Source organism: Musca vetustissima, unplaced genomic scaffold (assembly GCF_032173495.1).
Source record: "Musca vetustissima isolate MV318-11 ecotype Yass unplaced genomic scaffold, APGP_CSIRO_Mvet_v1 utg2180, whole genome shotgun sequence".
Taxonomy (NCBI): domain Eukaryota; kingdom Metazoa; phylum Arthropoda; class Insecta; order Diptera; family Muscidae; genus Musca; species Musca vetustissima.
In genome coordinates, this window is record NW_026887089.1 from 769,050 (window position 1) to 789,614 (window position 20,565).

The 20,565-nt window shown below is 33.7% G+C and overlaps 1 protein-coding gene across 1 annotated transcript in view; it reads left to right on the forward strand.

The window, feature by feature from the left end:
- Nucleotides 1-202: 202 nt before the first annotated feature.
- Nucleotides 203-20,565, forward strand: part of LOC133334640 (uncharacterized) — a 32,192-nt gene continuing 11,829 nt past the window's right edge. Inside the window, 1 exon segment of the mRNA XM_061542953.1 lies at nt 203-419. Within this exon segment, the coding sequence (XP_061398937.1) occupies nt 228-419 (192 nt within the window). The 5' untranslated portion in view covers nt 203-227.

Genomic DNA, 20,565 nt, shown 5'->3' on the forward strand with positions numbered 1-20,565 from the left:
AACTGCCCAGAAAACCAGATACTAACTGAAAAACACACAGACACACACACACACACGCATACCTAACTACCTTCATACAAATACATTGTTACGGCAATAGTTGTATCGAACCCCGTCAGCCAGCCAACCAGCAACCCCACAACACTCTGGCCGAGGACAAGGATTACAACAATCGAACAACATTCACCGACAACCCCAGCACCACCTTGACGTCCATTTCCCCCATCATGGCCATCAATATTTTGGATTACGACCACTATGCCATCAGTGCCATTGTCACTGTCAGTATGCAGATCTTCTTCTTTCTCATCAATTCGATACTGCAGCTGGATAAATTAACCGATTTTGCTGGCGGTGTTAATTTCATCATCATTTCGTTGCTGACATTCTTCCTGGGCCAAATAGATCGGCCATCAAAGGTAAGTGCCGCGCCAGAGAGATAATTTTTAATTGCTTTCAATTAAAAAATCAAATCAAAAACAACAACAAATTTATTTTCACAATTGTGGTATCTAAACGATCCGGTAACACGATACATTGTCGGGTGATATAAGAGATAAAATTCGCCATTTAAGTATGGCGATAATTATGGTAATAATGATGACGGTAATGGCGATTGCGATATCGATGTCAAATAATAGCACTCAGCTGTTGAGGGGGTTTGTGAATTCGCCACAAAGGACTATCTCATTGGTCTGGAGAGTTTTTGACGAATATAGATTGGGTTGATAAGGAATTAAATTTTAGGGAAATATTTTTTAATTATAATTTTTTTATAAAGATTGATAAAAAATACATATGAAGGGGTTTAAATTCGGAGACCCGATAAAGAACATATTTTCATGATCAGAATTCTTTTTAATATTAACACGAAAGAAATCCATTATTTTTTCGGCAGATGGCTGTACTGATAGATTTCTTGTAAAGTGTCGATCAAACAATTTGAGATTTATGTTCGTTGCAAGGGTGTCATTTTGCACCCTTTAGTTGTGAGTTACAGGGTGTTAAAAATGGATGTGAACAAAGAGAAAATTCGGTTTACTTGACAAAGGCGAAAATGTAAGCCAAGCGGCTAAAATTGTGAATGGTGTTTATGGTGCAATTTTGGTTTCGTAGATTCCGTTCAGGAATTTTTGATGTTAAATATGTACCCTACACAGGTAGGCCGGTCGTCGAAAATGTCGATAAAATCGGAAAAATGAACAAAGTTGGCCGGCATGTAACATCGCCCAGGAGCTAAAAATCGACCAGAAACATCTAGAATTGGACAACACGGGAGGTGTCGTGTTCCACCAGGCCACACACTCGCCAAAAACTTCGGGACTTGGCACCAATCGATTATCATACTTTTCTTGCATTGAAAAATGTCTTTAATGAATAATAAAATATACACAACTGGTCAAATTTTCTGCGGATGTTTATTCCGAGCCTGGGCAATATTTCGTGATATTTGCACCCTCTTGCCAGCTCCTCTTCCTCACACTGACATATTTTCCGAATATTACGAGTATTCAGTACAGCTATTGTCCAGATTCCCTTCACCGTGGGTTGTGTTGTGATGTTCGGCTTTCATTTGTGGTCTATAAATAGAAAATAACACAAAAAATAGTCCACTTCATTCCAAAATTATTATTGAGAGAGGACCATAACTGGAACCTCATGGAACATTTCAAAGCGATCAGCGCTATAGTTCCGCTCTCTAGAGTGATAATGGGTTACTAAATAATATACTAATACGGAGATACCTGTAAATATTTACAGCACATACAACAATATAATTGGTATTAATTTAAAGGTCAATCACTGCTCTTGGATATAATATCAACTTCTCGGATCTATGTCCTTCAGGGGTAAATATATACGCTATAGAATACAAATTTTGTCATTTTTCACACAAAAGTCAGGGTCCATTTGACCCATAAAGTTGACCGATATACAGGTAATTGTAGAGAGACATTATGAAGTTACCTTTAAAATGGTGCATATTTGGCCCAAATCGGACATTCCGAAGCATGTTAAATAAATTTCTATAGTTCATATATATATCGGTCGTTTTGGTATAGCACCCATATAACGGAGCCCACCAATATACAGTATTATGCAAGCTTTGTAAAAGAACTAGCGGTAAATTGGAATTTTAGTTCAAAATGGGTTTAAAATCGTTTCTATGTTCTGGTCCACACATAACGATGCTCCCATATTTGCTTATTTTGAAAATTTTGTAACCGATTTGGCTGCATTTATATACATTTGGTTCTCATGGACGAATATCGGTTTAAATCAAGTTCGTAGAATTGGAATATCGGTACACTCCTTCTAGTTCCTCTCCCACAAAATGGTCAACATTTTGTTGTCAACTATTTTTTAAATTTCATGCGAACGGACTGTCCAATTTGAACCAGGGTCAACATTTTCAATATTTATAAATCCAATATTAGGCTATTGGAAAGTCTGTTGTTATCCTAGTTTATGTTTGAAAATGGGGAAATAGGTCCACTGCTTCTTGTACTGAAAAAATTGTGCTGAAAATCCATTTTATATATTATGCGACCTTCCCCAAAGAGGATAAAATTTTGAAACTTTGTAAATCTTATATGGAACGAATGAACTATCGAAACTTTGCTCATCGTAATATTTTTTTCCTAGCCTAGATCAAATCCAAAGATGGGATCCATTGGTCCACGCCTTCTGGTACATCCCCCAAAAAATGGCCAAGATTTTGAAAATTTGTTAATCCAATAAAAATGGTATGAAACGTCCGAATTGATGCCAGATACTTACATCGTAATATTTTCTTAATTCAAGTTGGAAGATTAGACCCATCGGTCCACTCCTTCTGGTACCTCCCACAAAAATGGTATAATTTCTGCTGAGAATTAATTTAATAGCATCATGGAAATGGATTATCCGAAGTAAACTTTGCACAACTTGATATTTGACCATTCCTGTATATTGCTGGAAGATGGGACTTAATGGTCCTTCGCTTCTTGTACCTTCCCCTTCTTGTACCTTCTTTTATGAAACGAATGGAAAATCAATTTTCATCGAAACGGTGCAAAGTAATATCGTAATATTTCACTTATACTCCCCACAAAGTGTGAAAACTTTGAACATTTGTTAATTCAATATCATGCGAATGCAATGTCCGATTTGACACAAATTTTACACATCGTAATAATTTTAATATCCGAAGATGGGGACCCATCGGTTTACATCTTCTCGTACCTCCCCAACAAAGGGTCACAGATCCTATATAAAGAGAATAATAAAACCAGTGTGTAGTAATTCGGCAGACCCCCACCCAACATAGGCTGAGGGCATGCATCTGTCGTAACACCGACTGAAACATTTTTAATTGTTTTTATTTTAAATCTAAACAATTTCTCATTTTTTGATGAAAATTGAAGATTTGTTTCTTTTTTACAAAAAAAAATTTTATAGAATTATTTTCTATATAAAATACGGATTTCATTCTTTAAACCAAAAATTAATATTTTCGGAACTATATACTTAAATATTTAGAATTTAAAAATAAATTTTCTATAATTCCCATACCATTCTCGCAATATACACTGACTAAAGAATATTCCAGTAGCAATATTTTCCTCCATAGTTCTATAATAAGATTCATGGTCATGCCAGTAATTCGCTGTTGTGGCATCCATATATACCTTATAATGATTCAATGTAGAATTTTTAAATTACTTCAACTTAGCTAATACGCTGTAGAAAACTTTTCCGGAAAATAAATTTTAATAACAAAAATACTTTCTTGGTTTTTAAATAATAGAAATTATCTTTAAGCTGCATAAAATTACTTGGGATTTGCAGTATTTTTTGGCACGGCTCACAATTTTTGTTGGGCCATTCTTGTTGCTTCCGCCGAATGTGGATGGCTTTATAATAAGCTTTCCATTGCCAAATTTTACTAAGCGTTTAAAGCTGCTAGGTAGATGGATACATGCAAAGGCTATTTGTAAAAAAGAACACGTTTGTTTGTATGTGTAGTAGCTTACATTATTATATATGCACATGTAAATCGTTGTTGTTATGTTAGAAATAAGAGAAAGAAAAAAGTGGAAAAACTGAATAACAATCTCGGAAGCGTTTAAGTGAATAGTGTAAAAGTAAGCAATTTGCAAAGCTTCATGCCGGGTCATAGTAGTGGTACAAATGTATGTATATACACTTACAGTGGTGGGTATAATTGTTGGTATGACCAAACCATAAGAGGCTTAAATGTTAGGATGGCTTAAAAAATGTAAAAGAATAAAAAATGAAAATGAAATTTTTAAAAATAGACTTTAATGTACAAAACCGTGTATATGTCCCTAAAATGTACAATTTTATACCCATCACCACACTTTTGTCTTTGTGCATATGTTTGTAACAGGCAAAAGGAATCGATATAGAACCATGGCTCCTTTGGAGAATATTTATAGAATCACTTTCTGAGTCGATTTACGCATGTCCGTCCATCCGTCCATGTATTTTTGTGAACAAGTACAGGTCGCATTTATGGTCCGATTTGGATGAAATTTGGCACAGTTCATTTATTTGACCCAAGGACGAACCCTATTGAAATTGGAGAAAATCGGTTCAGTTTTAGACATAGCTCCCATATATAGTTTCTTCCGATTTTATGTAAATGATGCATCAAACTTCCAATATTTGTCCGATTGGGACAAAATTTTGCACAGCGCACTGAATCAGGGCCATACTTATATGTATGCGAAGTTTTGGTGAAATCGGTTCAGATTTAGATATAGCTCCCATATATAGTTTGGCCCGATGTTTTGTGAATGATACACCAAACTCCCAATATTTGTCCGATTGAGACAAAACTTTGCACAGAGTACTGAATTAAGTCCAGTTTGATGTCTGCGAAATTTTGTTAAAATCGGTTCAAATTTAGATATGGCTCCAATATATAGTTTGGTCCGATTTTTTGTGAATGATACACCAAACCCCCAATATTTGTCCGATTGGGACAAAATGTTGCACAGAGTACTGGATTAGGTCATGACTGATGTCTGCGAAATTTTGTTAAAATCGGTCCAAATTTAGATATGGCTCCCATATATAGTTTTGTCCGATTTTTGGTGAATAATACATCGAATCACTAATATTTGTCCGATTGGGACAAAATGATGCACAGAGTACTGGATAAGGTCCAGACTGATGTCTGCGAAGTTTTATTTAAATCGGTTCAGATTTAGATTTAACTCCCTGTATAGTTTTGTCCGATTTTTTGTGAATGATGCACCAAACTCCCAATATTTTTCCGATTTGGACAAAATTCTGCACAGAGTACTGAATTAGGTCCAGACTGATATCTTGCGAAATTTTGTTAAAATCGGTTCTGATTTAAGGTAGTTGGTATTTATTCACATTTAAAATACATAAATCGACCCTTCCAGGTGAGATAAGGACAGCTATTCTGGTTGGACTACGATCGTGAGCACACCGAAAATCACCAGCATCGTTCGAAAAAATTTCAGAAATACTTAAAATACCGAATATTAGGTATGTTATGAATTAATACTCAATGACACTCTAAAATTTAAATTTAGGTTACGTTGAAAGCAGGGTGGATAATACCACCACATGTCCAACAGAAGGAAGGACATATACTTAAAGCATTGAAGTCTGTTGTGCGCTCTAGAGATGAAAATAAAGTTAGAATTAAGGAAAATTAGATTACGAATCTTTGGTTTGGTCTCCCTATTATTATAGGAATTCGGTTTTTTTTTGAGAATCCCTTCAGTTTTTTTCCATTCACACACCTCAGAGCGGTTAATCCGTGAATAGTGTCACATCCCACAGGAAATGTTCCAGCGTTTCACTGTCTTCCTCACAAGCTCTGCACCTGCTGCTACCCTCGCATCGTATCTTGAAATTTAAACATACTTCCAGCTGATTTGAAAATTGTGTCCAACATTTCCGAAAATTTGAAGGTAACGTTGAATGTAAGCTAGTCTAAAAAGTAGACCAATATTGATTTATTATTGAACCTTTAATACAGGGCGTTAACGTTAAATTAAAAAATAAGCTATAGGTCAATGTTTCTACATTGGTACACATAAAGGAACCACGCCATATTCCAACAAAAGCCACTGGCATTATAATGGAAGTTTCGTTAATGATTTCGGTACCATTTCATCACAACATTTGCTTCAAAGGATATTAATTTGAAGTTCATTTTAATGCAGATCTTTGGCTTACCTATAATTTTTATTTAAAAACAATATGACAATTTAAAAACAAAAAAGTAATGTTTTTAATATTTCTGCCCATGACTGTAAATAGTTATGCATGAATATACAAATCCATGTATGTACGAATATGACTATGGGTATCGTGGTATTCTGGATATGCTGTTTTTTTTCAAATAGTTAGATAGACTACCCAGCTAGCTAGCTCGTTACATCGGTTGCTTGTACAATATATACATGTGTATGTATATGTACGTGTAATGTTTTGAATGAACAAACGAATCAAGCAGAAATAATACCACCACTTTAGCTTTGTTTGGATGTGTGGATCTCTGTATGTACATGTGTGTGTGTGTTGATTTCCATTCTCTATATTTGCATTGCCTACAAATGGCTCTTTTGTAATGCCTTTGCTCGCTCGTTCGGTCGGTCGCTAGTATGACTTATGATACCAAGTTAATAAACCAATTCTGACATGTGGTTTTTGTTGTACTTGTTCTCTGCCCTGCTCTCTTTCCCTTCGGTCTTCCCTTTGCACCCAATTGTTGGTGGTGTTTTCCTGCCGTAGGGCGCATTTGAAAATTGTTAAAGAACATTTAAATTAGATAATAACATCATTGCTGCCAAGTCGTCAGGCCATGGGTGAGAGCGGGTGTGTGTGTGTTTGTCTGTGGTTAGTTGCCGATGTCGACGGCATTGGAGTGTAACAAATGTCAGATTTTTTGACATCCATGTTTCCTTTGTGGCTAGGACATATTTTGTTATAGGATTTAAATGTTTTTTCTGTTTTCTTTTTTCGCTATTTTAGTGTTGAACAGAATTTGAGAATGATGTGTGGTAATGTTTGTATTTAAATATTCGATTCAAAAATGTTTAAAATAGTAACAAATAAATAAAATAATATACAAACTGTGATCGGCATAGTAATTAAAATGTTTCTTTTAAAGGTTGTATCATTGGAGAAATTTGTAAATTTGGACTGAGTAAAAAAAAAATAAAATTAGGACTCACCCTTATGTTAGGGTCATGCCATGGATCTACATGTTCTGCATCAATATATTTCATCCGCCAATAACTTGAAATACAAAATTACAGTCACTTGTCTGAACATCTGCGGTTTGAACATTCAAAATATCGAAAAATATTGGAACCTTTATATGGGACCTACGTCAAAACAGGGTCTTATTTCGAAATTGTTCTGTGAAGATATTTTTCTTCTTCCCATATCCCATGACCAGCCTCTTCGATGGATAATTAGGGCCAAGACCTTCGAAATACCGAAAGGGAAGTGGTATGGTTATGTGGGGATAGTAATCCTACATCAACAACCACTTCGGTTTGAAAATGTGGCTAATGTGGTGTTCATGTCAAAAAATGCTGATTGTCCTTCATGAGATTTGCGTCTAAAACCGTAAAATACCTATAATGGGACAGGTCCTTTACATGGGGTCAAAACAAGGACCTATGTTGATGATATTCTGCAGATTCCATATATATATAATTCCAAATAACAGCTACTTTGCATTTTTATACATACCTATAGTGAAAATACGTTTCAAAGATGTTGTTCACCCTTTAAGAACACTCAATGCCAAATCTGCAGATTCCATATATAATGCCAAATAACATCTACATCGCATTTTTATAGAGACCTATACTGAAAATACTTTTCAAAGATGTTGTTCATCCTTTAAGAACACTCAATGCCAAATCTCACCCCTTTCAAATACATATGCGGCTAGGACCATTAAAATGCCAAAAATTGGACGATAACTATAACGATAGCTATACCAAAACACAGGCCGATATACCCAATTTGAAATAGTTTAGAATTTTGTTCTGATAAAAACTATTTTTCCTGGACTTTGGTGTGTTTCTGGATATGTTGTAATAACCTGGAGATAGTCAGAGCTGATCAGCTGTAATCAGAGCTGATCAGCTGTAGTCAGAGCTGATCAGCTGTAGTCAAAGCTGATCAGCTGTAGTCAAAGCTGATCAGCTGTAGTCAAAGCTGATCAGCTGTAGTCAGAGCTGATCAGTTGTAGTCAGAGCTGATCAGCTGTAGTCAGAGCTGATCAGCTGTAGTCAGAGCTGATCAGCTGTAGTCAGAGCTGATCAGCTGTAGTCAGATCAAGCTGATCAGCTGTAGTCAGAGCTGATCAGCTGTAGTCAGAGCTGATCAGCTGTAGTCAGAGCTGATCAGCTGTAGTCAGAGCTGATCAGCTGTAGTCAGAGCTGATCAGCTGTAGTCAGAGCTGATCAGCTGTAGTCAGAGCTGATCAGCTGTAGTCAGAGCTGATTAGCTATAGTCAGTGCTGATCAGCTATAGTCAGTGCTGATCAGCTATAGTCAGAGCTGTCAGCTATAGTCAGAGCAGATCAGCTGTAGTCAGAGCTGATCAGCTGTAGTGAGAGCTGATCAGCTGTAGTGAGAGCTGTTCAGCTTTAGTCAGATTACTGTAGCTAACTGCAGCTGATCCACAGTGACTACAGCTGATCCGTACTGACACTGACTGTAGTCTTAGCTGATCAGCTGTAGATAAACTTTAGTCAGATGTATGATCCGTATTAGTCAAAGCTAGTCTGCTGAAGTCTGAACTGATCAACTGTAGTCGGAGCTGATCAGCTGCAGATAAATTTTAGTCAGCTGTATCATCAGCTTAAGTCAGAGCTAATCAGCTATAGTATTAGCAGATATATATATATATATATATATATATTTATATATATATATATATATTTATATATATATATATATATATATTTATATATATATTCCATTCAATGCAAAAAACCGCAATATAGAGGGATTTTCCCAGTTTTTAAATTTTGGTCAAATTGTAAGCCGATTTGATTAAAATTTTGTTTTGGTTTTCAAATTCTTTGCGCCTAACAAAATTTCTTTAAGAGATTTTCCACTGCGTAGCCATTACAAGGTTGACCCACATTCCCTAGGCTATAGTTTCAATTCGTTTATTTTTCTCATAGATTTCCACCTCTCTCTATCCATTATCTACGCATATTAAATATAGTTTTAAAGAACATTTCTAAATCCTACCACCCACCTCCTCGTTATTTCTGTATAGCTTACGCATTATTTATTTAGCTTATCCAACAACATACTTTTGTTCGTGTTTTTTTTTTTTTTTTCTTTTTACCACCAACACAAAATATCGGTCAGGGAGAGAGAGAGTGAGAGGGGTCTGTTCACACAATGCCGCAAGCCATTGTTGTTCTCAGGCGTTTTTTTGGTTTTAATTTCTTGATTGTAAATCTTGACCAACCGCAACCGATACTAAGTGCATAAAAACCGAATACCAAATAATTGCTGCAGATTGTTTACCACACAGACACATAAATATTACATATTGTTGTGTTTGCAATGTGTGTGTGGGTGGGATTGTTGGTGTGTGTGGCGAGAGTGCACCTACCAGACGCCTCATGTTGTTTGCATACTAGGAGAAAGAACACTTTGGCATGGCAAATATACACACACGTACAAACATGTATGAGTCGGTTGTGTGTGTGTGTGTGTTTGCATGTTTGTAAAGTATACGTGTAGAACATTTGCAAATTTTCAATGCAAAATGGTTGAACTTCCTGTGTTTGAGGACACTTGTTCTTGTACCATGAACGACATCAGAGGCAACAACAACAACTACGACGACGACAAGTATGATGGTGGTGATGATGATGTCGACAATGACGATACTGAATGCACCACTCATAACACACATGGCCACATTTGCACATTCCCACACAGATACTCACACAAGAACATGGAGAAGCAACAGCCAGCAACAAGAACAACATCCACAATTGGCAATTTGTGTTGACGTTTGGTGACCACTACCCCAAAAAAACGGTTTATTACCAAAAATAAACTGTTTATACAGCCAATTTAAAAAATAAAACCAAAGCAAAGCAAAAAAAAAAAAAAAAATCAATGAGAATCCATAATTCATAAGGCCTACTTGATGATGTAGTCGCTGCTCATGACGATGATGATGGTGATAATGGCGGTCAGGAAGTGATTTACTTGCCTTTCATTTATATGCATGGGCAGTTAAAGGACGTGGTTTTTGTTTTTTTATCGTCCTCTGCCAAAAAGAAATACAAAATAGGTTTAAGGAAACAAAACGACAAGTACCTCCTTTGAAAATAGCCTTTTGAATTCAAGGTCAATTGACGGAAAATTACGGAACTAAGCACTTGAAAAAAAAATAAAACTTATAAAGGATAATAGGATAAATTGTTAATGATAGATAAGTGGTGCATTGTTTGCTTTTTCGGTATACTTTCAATCAAGGCAAAATTGTATTTTTTTGTTTGATTTTATGCAATTGTTTCATTGTTTGCCATGGGGAAAATTGCAATTTAAGGACTGTTGAAAAATTGAGATTTAATATTATACCAAAAATTGCAGAAGGTTATTTAGTACTATAGATGATTATATTGTTCCATTTTTTGCCATGGGGAAATTTTAAATTTTAAAGCTGTTCAATAAAGTGTTTATGATTATAATCTGTATTTTTTTAAATTAAATAATATAGAAAGTTTTCCAATACTGTTGGCAACGCTAAGTATTGACTGCGTCATCTGAAAATTCCATTGAAAAGGTTGACATTTTTTACATCACTTCTTGTGTATACCCAACGTGGTGTTTTTGCCGTTTTTTATTTGTAAGAATGTCTTTGGAAAAATTATCTTAAATTTAAAAACCTTAAAATAAAAAACTCGCACAAAATCACCTAATTACAAACAGCACTTTAAACAAAACACACCCACCTTTCTAGGTGTAGTTTTTCATAGAAGAAACTTCTTAACATTTTTTTCTTCTTCTGAACAACTTTGACTTGACTGTCAGCCACAAGTCAAAGGTGTGTGTTCAGAGAATGTTTCTTAAGGACTAGCCTAACCCATAACGTTGGTTAAAATCTGCCACTCAATCTCTCTAACACACACACACCCACGCACATGCACATTGGCACTGAAGGAAGTTATTTTCATAAAGGATAACTAACACACATACACACACAAATATATGTATGTTTGACCTAATCTAATACCTGATGGAAGAAGGCCGAAATGTAAAACACATCACAAAAAAAAAAAATAAGTTTTCAATGAACACAAGAAACAAAGAAGAAAAATATATAAAGAAATTTTAGGCAAATAAAAAAGTGAAGAGATGTATTTAGATTATTTTGAAGTAGTTTGGTGTTGTTTCTCAACAATGTAATATAAGTGCTTAAATATTATTTTGTAAACAGAAAAGTATGGTTACAATACGGCATCTTAAGATTAGATGTCCTTGAAGGAGTAAAATAAATTAAAAACCAAAGGATTTTTAGCCGTGTTTGAGATATAAAGATCATTGCAGCAATATTTTTTAAAACCATGTTTCAAATAACGTTTGAAAAAAAACAAACAGTTTTAAATATTTCATAACAAAATCCACATATAAAATGCTCTTGAGTCCTTTTAGTTATTCTAAAAAATATATATTTTTATAATCCATGAAAATAATCCTTGACAAATTTATCCTTTTTATTTAAAACTAGAGTGGAGCGATAAAATCGGACGGGACCGATAATATCATACCCTACACAACGTCCACGAAAAATAACATTGTGTTATTCTCTATTCGGAGCATGGACAATATTTCGCGATATTTGCACCCTCTTGATCGACTAGAGGTCAACAAATATTACTAATATTCAGTGCAGCCCTTCTCTTCACTATGCTTTCAGGTCGACTCGGTCCACTTCATCCCAATATTATTATTTGATCATCACCGAAAATTATAGGCGTTGTCCTTGACCATACCTGGATCCTCATGAAAAATTTCAAAGCGATCAGCGCTTTATATCGACCTCTAGTGTGGTAATGGGTTACTAAATAATATATGAATACGTAAGCTCCTATAAATATTTAAGGGGACCCCCCCAATTCACGATTTTAATTTTTCAAGATTTTCAATCCAATTACCAAAGTTTATTAAGGTTTGTAACTTTGCACATATATATTTGAAGATTTAAAAGAGAAGAAAAATAATTTTCATTTCCTATTGTTTTGTTGTTGTTCTTTGTAATTAAAGAAAAGTCATTATTTTTGATGGGCATGATAACTCCTCACTGGAACATCGGAATCCGAAAATTCAAACGGTGTTAGAAAGAGTACATGTATGGCTCTCGTATGAACTAGGATTATTGACTTCGCTCTAAAATTAAAAAAATGGCGTACCTTTGAAAAAATATTTTTGAAAAATCGCCGATTTTTGATCAAAAACGAAGTTAAAAAATAAGTAAGATCTTCACCGATTGGCTTTATCATAGTTCATACGAGAGAAACGTATAAAATTTGGACTCGATTGGGTTATTAGTTTTTGAGTTATCGTGCCCGCCATTCGCTAATGAGAAAAACGCGTTTAAAGTTTGAGAAGCGCTTTAGCCGCCACTTGATGCTGACACAATAAACCGGCTATATCTTCAAGAGTTCTTAAGATTTTAAGATCACTTGAAATTTTGTAGAGACATTCTTGAATTAGTGCAGATTCGAATTAAATCAAGAAAATTTTAGACCCCGAAAAGGGGGTCCCCTTAAGTGTAATTCCCACATCCGAGTACATAGGGCAATTTTTGGATATACTATCAATTTCTCGGGTCTATGTCCTTCAGGGGTAAATATATACCCTATAGAATACAAATTTTGTAATTTTTCACACAAAAGTCAGGGTCCATTTGACCAGCTAAATATTGACCGATCTTTATCAAAACAGTCATGCTTATTCTATGGTCAGATTTTCTTCCTGGTGTAAAATTTCGTGGTATTCGGGTCATAATTGTTGTCTCTTGAGCGACCAGAAAATCAGACAAAAATAAGTTTTTGGTCCATTTCATCCCCCTAATATTAACCGATTTTTAACAAAAACAATAGGGGTCTTCATTGGCCAGAACCCATTCAACGCATTAGAAATTTACGCTTGTATAACAAAATATATAGTTTTTTAGCTGCAAAAATTACCCTGACAACATAGTTGATATTCGTATTTATTAACGCCAGAAAATATTTAAAAAGAATACATATTTTTTGTAAATTCTATACTTGCAATGATTCATATTTTTAAGCCATCCTTGATCCATGTAAAGTTCATTAAATTGTTTTTTTTTTTAATCCACCATACCATTGAACAACATTTAAAGAAATCCACGATTGTTCCGTTTATAAATATATTTAAAAAAATTGTTTTTATCCTTCTAAAAATATTATTAAAAGTCCGTGAAAAAAAAATTATCAAAAATGTCCTTGTAATAATACCACAACAATTATCTCTCCATACTCAACCCTATTTAAATTTGCGAGAATTTCAAGCCAAAAAGCAAAAAAGAGTAACAAAATTGCAAGAGATTATCATAAATTAAATTTGTTTATAATACATTTAAGATTTATTCATTTGTTGCTTGGCCCATTGTAATAATTCAACATACATATTTGTTGTTTTTATTGTTGTTGATGTCGCTTTCAAAAATGCAAATAAATCAAATGGCCTTTTTAGCGCTAGTTCACACACTCACTCACACACAGAGAAACAAACACACAGCTCTATTATGACCCTGAATCCTTTCTCATTGCCACACATTATTTATGCGGTATTTCTTTAAAAGAGAGAGAAAATTCAGGGAGTTTGCAGGCCGAGAGAGAGGGAGGTGAGGAGAGGGTCAGGGTGCTATGAAGCAACCGCACAATTTGTTAGCTATTGCTGTGGTTTGTCTGCGCTGCCCGATTTGTTGAACAATGCAAAACAGTTTTTAACTTTTGATGGAAATAATTTAAATATTGTGTTTTTCTTGTTGGTGTTGTTGTTGTTTCTTTTGAAATTTATTTCGACAATGAACCAATTATTGGAATTTATATATGCATAAACGCATAACGCGATATGTAGCGTGTGTGCTTTATGGGCAGGGCAATATAAAGAGGACAGTGGGTCGGAAGGAATTCACAGCCAATATTTTTTTTAAATACATATTTTTTAGAGTTATACAAAAATTAAAAAGGACTTTAGTTTTAGAGGAAAAATATGTTTTCAAGGAAATCAAACCTGAATTTTTTAAACCATATTTTAAGGACCTTTACAGGCGTGGATTTTTTAAACCATATTTTAAGGACCTTTAATGACGTGGATTTATTAAACCATATTTTTAAAGGACCTTTGCAGGCGTGAATTTTTTAAACCATATTTTTTAAGGACCTTTACAGGCGTGGATTTTTTAAACCATATTTTTTAAGGACCTTTACAGGCGTGGATTTTTTAAACCATATTTTTTAAGGACCTTTACAGGCGTGGATTTCTTAAACCATATTTTTTAAGGACCTTTACAGGCGTGGATTTTTTAAACCATATTTTTTAAGGACCTTTACAGGCGTGGATTTTTTAAACCATATTTTTTAAGGACCTTTACAGGCGTGGATTTCTTAAACCATATTTTTTAAGGACCTTTACAGGCGTGGATTTTTAAACCATATTGTTTAAGGACCTTTACAGGCGTGGATTTTTAAACCATATTTTTTAAGGACCTTTACAGGCGTATATTTTTTAAACCATATTTTTTAAGGACCTTTACAGGCGTGGATTTTTTAAACCATATTTTTTAAGGACCTTTACAGGCGTGGATTTTTTAAACCATATTTTTTAAGGACCTTTACAGGCGTGGATTTTTAAACCACATTTTTAAGGACCTTGGGATGTAAAAAAAACTATCTTATTATACCACCCTCGTATTTTTCAAATCGAAATATTTTTTGTTTAGCACATATCCTATATTTGCATATATCAATAAATCACATCATTTTGGCAAACTCGATTTCCGTTTCACGTTATGCCGCCGACCACAGTACCAGTCAGGCAACCCAACAACAACAACCATTCGTGTTGGTAACACTTTTGCCAAAGTGATAGTTTATTTATTCGTTTTCAAAAATATATACTTTTTTCCACAAATATACCATTTAAGATAATATCTCTGTTGGCACTTGCCACAAAAGAGTCCGGATTTCAGTTGCCCCCCTACTCTGCCTCCATCATGGAATTCTTGTATTGTGTTCCACATTGTGTGTATGTAAACTAATAATGAACGTCATTATTGTAGGTCGTTGTAGTCGTCATTCGATGGTACCACCACCACACAACACTCAGTGACTGACTGCCTGGTTGACTGAATAATGAAGTGTGTTGTTTTTGTTCCCAAGGTATGGAAGATACTATTTTACTATATTTTGTATATCTGTGCAATGTGAAAGCCCTTGTTGTTGTTGCCGTTTTGGGAAAGGTTTGTGTGTTTGTCAGTGTATATCTGTCTGTCTGCCTGTGCATTTGATATTTTGCATCTGGAATATTCTGTTGTTTGGCGTCTCGCCACCACTAATTTGCGTGCATTAGCCTAAGAAAATCATTTTAAACATGCGGAACCAATTATTAAAACTTAACAATTGAATAAACATTTTATGGTGGGGGTGGAAGGGGTGATAAGAGTATATTAGGTGGGGGTGAAATGGAAAAAAAAATTGTTTTGGTATTTGAAAAAATAAAAAGTACCAATTCACCTAGCAAAAAAATGGATTCCTTCTATGAATGAACTTTCACATGATTAGCTATAATAGTCAGTGAAAAATGAAACAGCTATTTTACCAATTTTTTTGTTCTATTTTTTTTTTTTTTTTTTTTGAAAGAAAAACTTTTTAATAATTTTGATAGTATTTTTTAAGGGTAATAAATGAATATTTTGAATATTTTTCAATTTTTTTTTTAAATTTAAACAACATTTTGGATTTTCTTAAAAAACAATAGTTCTTAACGAACATTGATTTTTTAATATAATACTTGCCGGAGTTTATTTCAGGTTGGATTTTTTAATCAATCAACTATAAAATGACGATTTTTTAAAAGAATATTCTTATAATTAGACCCCAGCGTGGACATGTTTGAAGCAGCATTATTAATTTAAAAAAAAATGTTCTTAAGGGCTATAAAAAATAGATTTTTTTTTTAAAAAATAAATCAACTGTGGATGGATGTTTTGAATGAATATTTTTTAGAACCTATCTCAGCGTAGACTTTTTAAAATCATAAATCACTTTTTTCAGAGTGCTAGACAGGTTTGGATATTTTTTTGGAATAAGCATTTTCTGAATTATTCCAGATTGGACATTTACTTTTAAATATATTTTAAGAATTATTATAGACGTCATTTTTTATAAAAAAATATTACTTTAAAAAAAATTAATTTTTTTGTCAAATAATATTTTCAACTGTTCCACAGACCGTATTTTTAGATCCTACACAACTAAGTTGTCAGGGTATTATAGCTTTGTGTAGTCCTAAGAGTTTGTAACGCCGCGAAATATTGGTCATAGACGCAGATTCAAGAATACCGATTGTCATATCTCTACTAGCTGAGTCGATGTAGACATGTGTGTCTGTCCGTCTATTCATTATACAGGCCACAGTTACGGAGCAATCTTCACGAAATTTTTCATGTAGGATGGGTTCTGCCCAAAGAAGGCCCCTATTGTTTTTGGTAAAGATCGGTTAATATTTAGGGCATGAAATGGACCAAATACTTATTTTTTGCCGGTTTTTCTGGTCGCTCCAGAGGCTGCAATTATGGCCCAAAAATCGCGATTTTTAACATGGAGAAGATGATTGGGCCAAAGAGTAGCTATGGCTGTTTTAATAAAGATCGGCCAATATTTAGCGGGTCAAATGGACTCTGACTTTTGTGTGAAAAAATGACAAAATTTGTATTCTATAGGGAATATATTTACTCCTGAAGGACATAGATCCGAGAAGTGTATATCCAAAAGGAGTGGTTGGCCTTTAAATTAATACCAATTATATTGCCGTATGTACTCCAATGTGGAGGGCGGAAATATAGCGCTGATGTTCCATGAGGATCCAGTTATGGTCAAGGACAACATCTGTAATTTTCGGTGATGATCAGATAATAATTTTGGGATGAAGTGGACCGAAAATTGAATTTTGTGTGTGTGTTTTTTGAGTCAATCTATAGGCCACGATTATATGCAAAACATCACAACACAACCCACGGTGAAGGGAATATGGACAAGTAATTACTGTACTGAATATAAATAATATTCGGAAAATATGTCAGTGTAAGGGAGAGGTGCTGTTGACCTCTAATCGGGTAAGAGGGTGCAACTATAACGAAATATTGCCTAGGCTCGGAATAAAAATCCACAGAAAGTTAGAGTTCCGTGGTAGTTGTGTAGGGTATCGTATGGTCGGCCCCCTCCGACTATAATACTCCGATCACTGGTTTTAAATATTTTGATAGACCCCATAAATCGCGTTTTCAGTAATATTTTTTGAGGACTCTACAAGGTTAAATAATATTTTCTCGAGGTCTTTATAGTTGTTGATTTTGAAACAATGTTTTTAAATGACTCGACAAAAGTGGGGTTTTTAATATTATTTTTAGGACACTACAGAACGATTTTCTGAATGCTTTTTCAATAGGCGTAGAGTTTTTAAACCATATTTTGGTAGTCGATCCACATTTGGGTATAGCATCTTCCTAATGACACTGTCCCATTTAAGGTATTTTGAAGGTCCTAGGAGCATTTTCAGAACCAAGTATTTAATTCGGGATCTTGATGGGTAAAAAACCTTCTGACAGAAAATATTTAATACAATACCCTATACAATTCCGCCCTACTTAAAGTATGTAGAAGATCTTAGACGTATTTGTGAAACGAAGTGGCTATTCTGTCCCATTTTAGGCATTTTAAAAACCAAGCGGCTCTAATTTGGCTAAGAATATAAAAACTGTAGCCCTGGCCTATATTCAACTAATTTATACTTCTTTGATATTATTTAATTTCGTTCACAAAATTTTAAGAATATCAAGATTGTTGTTCTTTTTTTCATTTGAAATCTTGTCCATCACACATATTAAATTTTTCAATTATCTCCAAATAAAATATTGTGCAAAATTTAATAGAACACCAAAATTCAATTGTTTTTCTAAATTTCGTTTAAAATCTCCCTTCAAGAGAAACACAAACTTTCATAGACTAATGGAAAATCTTTTAATGTTTGTGTCACTCATGAAAATAAAAATAAAAATAAAAAAACTTCGGATTCGAATTTATAATGGTTTCAGTGGAAACTGGGGTTTGCTATTGTTGCCATTGGAGCTATTTAACAGCATTCATCATTGTAGCATTGTGGCATTAAATTGCTGATGAAATAAAAATAGACAATATAAATAATATAGAGCAATCTACACACACATATATATACAAGAGTACATGTGTACATTGGTTGCTGTTTTTGGCACAGTGAAAATTAAAAAAACATGATTGAAAATAAAAAATGTATTTTGTTTTAAAATTAAAATCAACATTTATCTTCCTCTGAGTTATCCAATGGCAAAGTGATAGAATTTAATTGATTTTTTTGTACAAAGCATTTTGCTTGAATTTTAGTGCCAAGCAAGCTCAAATAACTTAAATTTAATAAATTTCCAATTCCACATATCAATTCACATCAATCAACGACAACAATTCGTGGGAAATTTTGAAAATATTTTCATATTTGTTTATCATTGGAATAAAAATAGAATTGTTTTTATTTTCTTTTCTGTTTTTTTTTTGTTTTTTTTTGTGATTTGTAATTATTGATTGCATGGCCAGTCACAAATTGGGTAGGTGGTGGCCGGCAGTCGTGTGTGTGTTTATTAGCTGCCAGTCAACGTCACTCAGTCCATGTTGATGAAATAAATATAGACAGCCATATAGACGGACAATAACAAATCATAAATAAATAAATGATTCATAGTAGGACAAATGAAAACAAATCAAAAAAGTTATTTAACTTTGAATACGCAGACGATTGACAATCACACACGTATGGCATACCAAAAATTGGCATAATAATAGGCCAGGATATTATTAAACAATATTACTTTCAAGGACTATATAAGCTACCTAAGACGTTTAAATTTTTTTTTAAATTTTCATTACTAACATTATTTCAAATAATATTTTTTCTAGGCAGATATTTTTAAAAAGATACCTTTGTGAAGGTTGTATATGTATTACAAAAATATTTGTGCAAGAATCTTAACCCTTTCAGTGTTTTTGTCGAATATATTCGATATTTAAAAGTACTCTCTTTCTTTGCTTTTTTCGGTTATCCTATGTATCGTTACTATTGATTTCTTTTCTTTTTTCCTGTCTTTCAGAAAAAACAAAAATGACAATTGCTATTTTTTTTTCTAAACTATATCCCTTTATATGATTTTAAATACAAACTTTAGATTTTTAATCCGAAAAAAAATTTTTGACACTGAAAGGGTTAACCACTAAAGGCGGGGATTCTTAAACAATATTTTTTCAACACCATAAGAGGCTTTGATTTTAAGATATGTATTAGAAATCATGACTGGCTTGACTTAAATTTTTTTTAGGGAACATGACAGTCATGATTTTTTAAATTAATATTTTTCAAGGACAATAACAGGTGTATGTATATTTTGCAACCATTAAACCATTAAAGGTCTTTATGTTAGAAGAGCTAATCAACATGCATACCAATATTGATCATAATTAGAATTTTAGTGCCATTTAGTTCCTTTGTTATTTTCTCAGCAAAAGAAACTAAATTTCGTAGCATTTATTACCTTTCGTACTCTTGTAGTACTTACAGTGAACTCTCGATAATGTAAACACTCAAACTGACATTAAAGTATTGAACAGGGAATTAGCGGTAAAAAGCCTGTAGAATCGAAAATTGAACAAATTCGAAAATATGAACTACACCGACATTATTTAGTTCACATTATTGAGAGTTGCCATTTCACAAATAATTCAAAATTTCTTAATTCGAGGTCTCTAGGTTCAACCAAATCTTAATGTCACTAAATTTTGTACCATTTAGTACAAATTTATATAAATCCAGTAGAAGTCATATTTCCCAATTTCACGATTCCAGCCCGATCGCTTACAACAATAATTATTGTACCAAATTTAGTACAATTTAGAACACATTAATATGAGTTTCATAGTTCAAACCTACACCCCAACAGAGATCCTAACTACAAATTTCACAAAAAATTTGGTTCACCCACATTCACATTTGATGCCATTTAGTACACTTTAGTACGAATTTCTAAAACGTCCTACATACTCCTATCATACACTCCACCAATGATCCTAACACCGAATTTGAGAGTTCCAGCTCTATCGGTACATCCAAATCCAAATTTTGTAACATTTAGTATACATTAGTACAAATTTCCAAAACTTTCAACAAATCCCAATCCTACACC